Source organism: Phymastichus coffea, unplaced genomic scaffold (genome assembly GCF_024137745.1).
Source record: "Phymastichus coffea isolate CEN01 unplaced genomic scaffold, Cenicafe_Pcof_1.1 PCOF00008, whole genome shotgun sequence".
In the NCBI taxonomy this organism is placed as follows: Eukaryota; Metazoa; Arthropoda; class Insecta; order Hymenoptera; family Eulophidae; genus Phymastichus; species Phymastichus coffea.
In genome coordinates, this window is record NW_026706819.1 from 8,468,653 (window position 1) to 8,478,351 (window position 9,699).

Genomic DNA, 9,699 nt, shown 5'->3' on the forward strand with positions numbered 1-9,699 from the left:
TATCACCAATCTTAAGAGTACCATCTTTATTTTGACGTACTCCACAGATAGTATTTAATGTTGCTACTTAATTTTTCCGCAACATTGATAAATACTTATTAAGTGAATCACTTTCAGGAGTATGAAATGCATCAACATCATTATTTTTCAGTTGTTCATTAGCATTCAATGCTTCTTCCAATCCACTATCATATAATTTTTCAAATAGTTTTTCCTCTTTTTTAGATAATTCTCGTATGTCATAACTATCTTTTTCTTCTTTTTTAGATTGCAATAATTTTTTACGTTTGGTTTTTCTCTGCTGACTAAGTGTTTTTTCATCAACCAACTTTTCAAGTGGTTCAATCACAGGCTTGAAAGTCTCTTTGACAAATTTTTCAGTTGCTAATTTATCAGATTTCAACAAATTCAGCAAAAAGGTTTTGGTTTAGCCTTCAGTACAAATAGTAAAGTCAAGAAGTCAAAAAATAAAGTTATTAAGAAAAAAAAATTACAAAGACATTAAAAAAAAAGAAAAACTTTGATTTAAAACTGCCACGTCGTCCTTTAACAGATTACGATATAAAAAAGTATGCTCATGAATTACGAATTCCAAACTTTCGTAGTAGTTTTATGAGAAACTCTTTACCCACGCGACCACGCGTCAACGAGTGTGCAGGTGTAAACCTTGATGATAATTCTGGACCAGGTACATATTGGGTGGCATACCGAAAAAATGGTACAAATGTCTTCTACTTTGATAGTTTTGGTGATTTACGTCCACCTCTAGACCTCTTGAAATATTTCAAAGTTGATCAAATCAAGTACAATTATAACAAATATCAAAATTATAATACTTACACCTGTGACCATTTATGTTTAAAATTTTTATGTAATTTGCTAGAACATCATGACAATTATCATTTGTATAAATAGTAAGAATTGCGAATAAAGAATTCAGTTGTGTACAATCACTCGACATGGTTAAATCATTAACCCTCAGTTTGTCTGGCACATCATCTGTATTAGAAACATTCTATTTTCCACCAATAGAACTGGATAAGGATAAAATTTATACTCTTAGTTTGGTAGAATTACTTACATTTAATTCAATACCAAATATTAACGTCGGACACAATAAATTCAAAGTTGGTGATATTAAAATTGAATTACCTACAGGTAGTTATGAAATTGGTGACATAGATCGACATTTGAAAGAAAAGTTAAAGTCAACATATATAAAAATTGAAATAAAACCTAATAACAATACTTTATGCAGTGAAATAATTTGCAATGAACTTGTCGATTTTTGACCAACTAACTCTATAGGACGTTTATTAGGTTTCACTAAACGATTGTTGCCAACCAATATAAATAATGTCTGCGATATGTCTATAACCATTCTCAAAGTAAACGCTCTACGCGTTGAATGTAATATAACATCTGGAACTTATATTAATCAAAATAGAGATCATATCACTCATGAATTCTTTCCAGCTGTACTACCAGGATATAAGATCATTGAAGTCCCTAAACACATTATATATACCTCTAACTGTCAGAGTTATTGATCATTTACAGCTACGACTAATTGACCAATACGGTAATTTAATAAACTTTCGTGGAGAAGTAATCACGATTCGTTTACATATAAAGAGAGTATAATGGGAATAGTTTATAATGCTAAAGTAGGGAGTGGCTATATAACAACACCGTTATGCGCTCAAAAAGTCAGTCATCGACGGATAGTCAGAGGTCTAACACGGCGAAACATTTAGTTCCTGAAAATTCTCGGGCTGAAGATTGTTCGAGACGTCGCAACAGAAAGAAGAAAAAGAAACGTCAACAGTTTAAAAAATTAACGTGTATATTTGTATGCTGTTGTTATTTCAAAGATGGAAGAAATACTTAGTTTGCAAGCACCTATCATCTTTGATGAATCTATAGCTCATTATGAAGTTCATGCACATCAACCTTACAATTCACTAACATTTAACAATAGCGATGAAATTCGTATATTAATACAACATCAAGATTTATGTCTCTTACCATCGAAAAGTTCTCTACACATTGTAGGAAAAATAAGAAGACGTGATGGTAATGCTGTTACTGGGACAAAGTTCGTAAATAATGCTATATGCCATCTATTCGAAGATATCCGCTATGAAATTAATGCCATTAAGATAGACAGATCTAAAAATGTTGGAGTGACGAGTACTATGAAAGGTTTGATTTCATTGAAGCAAAATCAAAGTGCATTCCTCGAAAATGCCGGATGGCTTGATATTGAAGAAATTAAGACAATAATTGACAACAATGGTTACTTTGATGTGTCGATACCACTTTCCATGATTTTAGGATTCGCTGAAGACTATCACAAAATTGTTGTGAATGTAAATCATGAACTTATTCTTACCTGATCAGGAGATAATTTAAACGCAGTCATACAAAACTTGGTGATGATACTGAGCAGTATGAACCTTTTAAAATAGAACCCATACGAATCGAATGGTTGATGCCTTATGTAATTACGTCAGATACGTGTAAAATACAATTATTCAATTAATATAATTATATTAATTATTCAATTAATATAATTAATACAATTAATATAATTATTCAATTTCATTCAAAAAGATATTCCTATTTCTATGAGTTTTCGATCGTGGGAACTTTATGAGTATCCAGCATTACCACAAATGTCAAAACATCTTTGGACAGTAAAAACATCCAATTAATTAGAAAAACCAAGATATATTATATTAGGATTTCAAATGAAACGCAAGTCTGATCAAACTAAAAATCCCAGCAGATTTGATCATTGCCGTGTAACCAATGTTAAACTTTTTCTCAATTCTCAGCAATATCCGTGTGGAAATTTAAATCTTGATATAAGTAATAATCAATATTCTATGTTATATGACATGTATGCTAATTTTCAAGTGAACTATTACAACAGAGACTGTATGTACATTCCACTTTTGAATAGAAAACAATTTATTACGCATACACCTCTAATAGTAATAGATTGTTCTAAGCAAAATGAATCATTGAAACAAGCTGCTGTAGATGTACATCTAGAGTTTGAAACAAAAAATGATATACCTGCGGAAACAGCTGCATATTGTTTAATTTTAGACGATCATATAGTAAAATATAATCCAATAAGCGGTAACATTACAAAACTTGTATAAGTATTATAATATAATAAACATGTATACTTTTTTTATCAAATAAATGTGTTTTAAAAATTTTAAACGTATTCAATATTTTTAATAATAATAAACCTTATCCCCCACCTCATTCCATAAGATATACCGACTAGGCGTCATGCCTGTACGCCACCGTCGATAATATACCCCATTAATCATATATCTTTTTTTTTCTTTCGTTAATCTGACACATCATTGATCGATTATCAGGGGGGCCATGCAGGGGGCCATGCAGGGGGCATGGGGCCTGCGGGGGGGGGGGGGCATCATCCACGTTGATAACTACCGATCGGCCGAGCATACACACACATATGCACATGCACATGCACGGTCGGTTACAATGAAAACCGTCGATACAAAATCGGCCGATAAAACATTTCAGTGGCCGGTAATGCAGGATTGATCATGTTACCGACTGCTGGTAAGGAAGGAATGAATACTCGCATGGTAAAAGTGGCTTAGAACCCTTATAGCCTATACTACTAGCAAATTTTCTGCTTTATGTTCAGTATGCTTTGCAGCTCTGACATCTGGTCTTTATACATGTGATTCTCCTGAGGAATCTGTCACAATAATTACGTTTTCTTCACCCATCATCCAGGCTTCCAAGAGGGCTCTGTGAATGGCATATTCTTCTGCTTCAAGTACAGTCAGGTCCTGATGCATTCGCCACACACCACCTGTAGCTCTACCATCTTTGACGACAGCCGCAGTCACAGTCGCAGAGACTCCATGCCTTGCCGATGCATCAATATACAATTTCAGTAGCCCTGGGTAAGTTAGGTTAAGTGTTTCTTCGAAGCACTCCGTTAAGCCTTCTATATCTTTATCTTTTTTACAGAGCCTTTCCAGCTCGGTGTCCACCCTGATTTTATGTTTCTGAACCTCCAGGGCTATATTGTAGCAAGCAGACGGCTCCGTCTGGTGTAGATTGCCAATATATGGTTTCATTTTCCTGTATCTTGGTCTAGTATAGCTCATAATCTTACTTTCTTTAATTTTCCTCTTTTCCAGCGTTGACTTGAGCAGTTTTAGTTTGGGGATAACTGGTGAGTGGTATAGGTTGAGGCCTTCATATGTGGCGAGGGCCTCACTGTTTGCTTCTCTCCAAAAAAACGACCTCGTCAGCACTTGCTTCGCTGAAAAGAGCGCCAGCGACAAAGTACAAGAGAAAAGTTGACGCTGCTGACCTTTCTGTTGCTTTCATTTTTCATGTAAATTACAACGCGCATAGGAAAATAGGTGAATTGAGCAAATTCGACTCTATTGAAAATTTTTTTTTTAATTTACAGTATTTTCCAGGGCTGATCTAGGATTGGTTAGATGACGTCTCTCTTATTTATATCAACAGAGTTGGGAAATATCACGGTCTGGATTAAGATTTCATTTATAATATTTGAGACATAAATTTTTATTTTGTTAATGATACAATCATTCGAGTATTAAAAAAAAATTTATTTATTTTATATTTTATTAGTAATTATAAATAGTAAAAACATTTATAATTCATTTTTCTAACAATTTTTAAAAACATTAAACATATTGTAGTTACCTATTTTGAATATTTATTATGAACATTTGTTAATAACACTAGTTTACAATAGTTAATTATTTAAATTGACACAAAAACACCTAATATTAACACACGTATATGAAACTTATCAAAATATCAGATGAATATTTTTAACAAGATATTATTTGGGTTTAACAAATAGTTATTTGAATGAATTCCATTTTAGTTAATACTAGCAGTTATTATAAAAAGGTTAGACAAACGTAGATTTCATACAATCTTTTTTTTCTAAAAGTTGACATGAATTCAAATTAGTTTACTTGACTTATTAAAACAATTGATAAATATATAATACATGATCTGATAATGCTTGCACATCTTTTAAGTTTTACTTTTCTTGGAAAATGTGTTGTAAGGGAATACATAATATTGTCGTTATGGTCAGGTCAAAATTTATGATATAATTGTATTAAAGAGTTAATATGCAACAATTAGCCACATTTTCAAAATTAATTTTAGAACTTTTATTAGTTTTCCAAATTTGTATCATAATTATTTATAAAGTATCACTTATTTACTGATAACTTGCTATTGTTAAATATTCTAATAATAAACCTAATAAAAATCAGCTTCAAAAATACATGAAAATGGATTTTATTTGAAAAAAGGTCCTAATTATTATCAATCTTTGAAAGTAGTGATTATAAGAATCAAGATAAAAATTGAAAAATCAATTTTTAATCATATTACATTCCATCTAAAAATATCAAGGCTTTTACATTGTAAATAGCATTCTCTAAATCTTGATTTTGTACTGTTCTTTTATTTGATTGATAGGTATACTTATAAGATTCTTTTAGAAGAGCCCCAATAAATAACTCCTGCAATATAAACATGTTTTCCTTTAAAATAATTATCTTATTTATATGTATCAAAAGTATATGGATATTCTCTCACTGTAGCTTTTGCTATTAAAAATAATGCTTCTCGATTAATTAAATTAATCTCAACATCTGTTTTAATGATTGTACGAATGCGACTTATTGGCAATTTAATTAATTTCGTTTTTATTTCATCATCTGAGTCGATACTGACTTGATTCCAGTCAAATTCTTCTTGCTCATGTTTTGAATTTTGACTGTTTCTACCTACTGTTTTATCAGCAGTCAAATTACGTCCATCACAATTTAGCTCTTGTACTTGTATATTTGCCATCCTTTAGACCTATTTTATGCATACAGTTCATTATTAAACATGAAAATAGTAATTAAAAGCATATTATAAATTTATGGTACTAAGAGTTACCTCTGTAATAAATGCAAATATATATACAATTAAATCATATATTTATTCTGACTCAATCAAAGAATAATCTTCGATGTGTCACATATGCAATTTTAATAATTTATATTTATATCCTTGTTTTTGTTGTTTATATGGCTTTGCCGTTTTACTACATGCAATTTTAAGCTAAGGGTGTTTACAGAACGATTCTGACACTTAAATATGACATGAATTCTGACACCATGACACGTTGAAATAGGATATGTCATGAGCCACTGCGCAGCAAGCCATGCGCAGGTGATTTCTAGGGATTTTAGAGGGGAGCGTATTTTGAATACAAAATGGTAAAAATGAAAACAAAAAAAAACATTACAATTTGTATTAATTTGTGATAATCTAAAATCCCTAGAAATCACCTGCGCATGGCTTGCTGCGCAGTGGCTCATGACATATCCTATTTCAACGTGTCATGGTGTCAGAATTCATGTCAGATTTATGTGTCAGAATAATTCTGTGAACACCCTAAGGCTGTTTACTAAAAAATTAGGACACTGAATAGACATGAAATGTGACAAATGACAGCTCGAAAATGAGCCATTGCGCAGCTACTATGCGCAAATTAGTTCAAGGGATTTTCTAGGATTTTCGCGGGACGTGTATTTTTGAAAGAACAGGAAAAAGAATAATAAACGAATCAATATAAACTATACAAGCCTAAAATGCATTGTTCACCACACGTATGTGAAATTAAGGCCCCAGCGACATATGTACACACGATTGCGGACGAACGTGCACAACTCCAAAGAAAGCTTTAGTAATATTTTTAGTACCAAACTGTCAAAAATGTTTTATAAATTGTAGCACATAGTCGCAAAAATATCTACTAAAGACTATAAATCACTAATTATAAAGCTATCTATTGATGAAATTCTTGATATTGCTTTTAAAATTCTACATTAAGCTAATATTTTTGTGCGAGTATCTTAAAATCTTGTTATTCTTTCTTATAGAATGTTGATTAGTTTATTTAGATTATTTTTCTTGATGTACCTTATACAATTTTATTTTACATTGTCGTACAATTTAAAATTAATTTGAATGTTATATTAAATGAGTGTGTTCAGTTGAATTTTGCTAAAGCTTGATGTAGAGTGATTTTACTGTATAAGTTGACAATATCTAATATTACTAAGTTTTTTTAGTAATATTCTAATAATGCGACAGGATTTTACATTGTTGCACGTATCTGTCAGCAATCGTATGTACGTAAATAGCCGTCGTAGCCTAAAGAATATGAATATTCAATTTTTTCACTAACAATCTTTAGGAGCTGCAAGAGGTAGAGGAGATGCAGGAAGAGAATGAGAAAGACGACTCATCCCGCCCTTGTTCTAGCGCTCGAAAAAATTTAAATCTCTTGTTAAGATTGATGCGCTCAGAAAAATTTAATGAATTTCATTGAATAATGTAATAATTTCAATATTATTTTTTTAAATCTGGTGTAGCTTTGAAAATTGTTAGCAATAACATCCTTATTATCTATGTATTTATTAAGCTTAATTTATTATTTACTATACTTACGTGGCTAGTTACAAGTTGCATGGATAAATGGCAATAAAACAAAACAAATAAGTCATTAAACTATTTTTTTTAAATATTACATATTACAAATGCATAATTATTATTATTATTTAAATATATATTACGTTAGTCTACATCTTTTGAGCACAGATTTACGTGTATCATTTGTTTCATCCTCAATAATTTATTATTTGCTATAATTATCTAGTCTACTTTTAATATTCACTCATTCATTATTTAATCTATTTTCTTTATGTTATCGTACGATAACAATTTATACAGCTTATTTTGAAATATTTTTATCTACCATAAATCCAGGTATATTTAGTAATTCAACTAATCTACTCGCGTGGGAAAGAAGGCAATGTTAGAAATGAATGCTCAGATGTGTTGGAACTATGAACGCTCTTTTTATTCCACAATGAACAAAGAATTTAAAATTCCCGGTGACGGTGACAGCAAAAATATGGCGATCTAAGCGGACAGGAAGAGAGAAAAATCTGTTTCACAATCGGAGCTAAACGAGCTCGATGGCGTCCGGAACAAGAATCGTGAAAAGGAGAAAACGTCGTCACCTGCTTCCGCTTCATTTACGCCTGCGCACTTGTCTTTCTCCTCGCTACTGGGCACTCAACCAAAGAGGTGGCGCCAGAACCCGCGTGGCGCGAGTGGCGAGTTAGAAAAGGACGCCACATCCACTCCCCCCTTTGAACCAGGTGCAGGAGGCGGACGGAAGTGACCCTGCGTAAGATGTTCGTTCGGTGTCGTCTCTCATGACCATTGGCCGTGCCGTTGACGAGGCAAGGTCGAAGAGTTGTAGTCGGGACCGGCGGCAGAGGATGAGGCGTTAATTCCTCAATAGGTGGAGTGCTGAGTGGTATTGGGGGTGCTTTGTTCAATTGCACCGTTGGCAGAGAAGGTGGCGATGGCGACAGATCGGCAGTCAAAGCTGATAGAATCCGCGGTTTAGAGAGCGAAGAGCTTAAATAGGCCGGTTTGAGAGCATTAATGGAGATGGTCTTCTCCGTGCTGTTGACGTTGATAACATAAACCTTATCACTCACCCTGCGGATGACTCGGTGGAGGCCGGTATACGGTGGCTCGAGTGGTTTTCTAATCGCTTCGACTCGCTGGAAAATATGCGAGCATTCCTGCAACTTCTTAAAGATGAAGGGGCGCTGCAGTGAGTGGTCCACGTGAGGAACGGACGCCAGTGCTCTCATGGTTGCCCGCAAACGGCCGACGAAGGTCGTCGGGTCCGGCAGCGGGCTGCTGGTGATGAAGAAATCTCCAGGGAGGCGTAATGTTGTGCCAAAAGTCATCTCGGCTGCTGAAGCCTGGAGATTTTCTTTAAGAGTGTTGCGTAGGCAATGGTGCACTAGTGGCAAGGCCTCCGGTCATGTCGTTTGGGAGCACATAAGTGCTGCCTTGAGGGTGCAGTGAAAACGTTCTACCATACCGTTCGACTTCGGGTAATATGGCGCGGTGCGAATCTTAGCCACACCAGAGACCTGCAAGAGTGCTGTAAAGAGGGCGGACTCAAATAGAGTTCCTTGATCAGACGTGATGGTCGTCGGGCATCGTTTACTGGTTATCCACGTGGACAGGAAAACCTTGGTGACGGTCTCGGCCTTTATGTCCTCGAGTGGCACAACCTCCGGCCATCGGGTAAAACGGTCAATCATGGTAAGGCAGTAACGGCATTTCCCCATCAAGGGCAGCGTGATGAGATCCACGTGGACGTGCTCAAACCTACCATCGAGTTCTTTGAATGAGGCGAGCTTCGTGCGATTGTACGACGATACTTTGGCACGCTGGCATTGCAGACAGCTACGGGCCTAGTGAGCGGTGTCTCGACGGATGTCGGACCAAACGAAGCGTTCCGAAACGGCGGGCACGGTTGCGCGAATTCCCGGATGACTCAGGTCGTGCACCGCGTCGAAGGCTGTCTTTCGGAGCGATTGCGGCAGAAAAGGTTGAACTCGCCCCTCATGAACGTTGCAGAGTATTTCACAACCATCAACCTGGAGCTGTCGGAATTTTAAAAAGTTGCCGTCACTTAGCCGCGAGGGCTCCTCATAACAGGACTGGGCATCGGCAATGGCCTTCGGGCTTAAAGCGGAGGACATG

General features: G+C 35.0%; 1 protein-coding gene and 1 long non-coding RNA gene across 2 annotated transcripts; one reads left to right on the plus strand and one right to left on the minus strand.

Moving 5' to 3' along the window:
- Positions 1-4,041: 4,041 nt before the first annotated feature.
- On the plus strand, positions 4,042-5,198 carry LOC131669851 (uncharacterized). Its single transcript, XR_009302404.1, has 3 exons — positions 4,042-4,117; positions 4,206-4,433; positions 4,494-5,198. It is a non-coding gene; the product is annotated as an uncharacterized LOC131669851 (long non-coding RNA).
- A 144-nt stretch (positions 5,199-5,342) lies between these two features.
- On the minus strand, positions 5,343-6,192 carry LOC131669846 (DNA polymerase epsilon subunit 4). Its single transcript, XM_058945027.1, has 3 exons — positions 6,010-6,192; positions 5,662-5,928; positions 5,343-5,585 (listed from the first exon to the last, which is right to left on the minus strand). Exons 2-3 carry the CDS (start codon positions 5,917-5,919, stop codon positions 5,451-5,453), a joined length of 393 nt encoding a protein of 130 aa, XP_058801010.1. The 5' UTR covers positions 5,920-5,928; positions 6,010-6,192; the 3' UTR covers positions 5,343-5,450.
- Positions 6,193-9,699: the final 3,507 nt, after the last annotated feature.

What these genes read in the sequence shown, in the direction of transcription:
- LOC131669846 (XM_058945027.1), bottom strand. Translation starts at nt 5,919, where the DNA reads ATGGCAAATATACAAGTACAAGAGCTAAATTGTGATGGACGTAATTTG. An exon ending in TTTTAATAGCAAAAGCTACA is followed by an intron (nt 5,586 to 5,661) that starts GTGAGAGAATAT and finishes TTTATATTGCAG; the next exon opens with GAGTTATTTATTGGGGCTCT.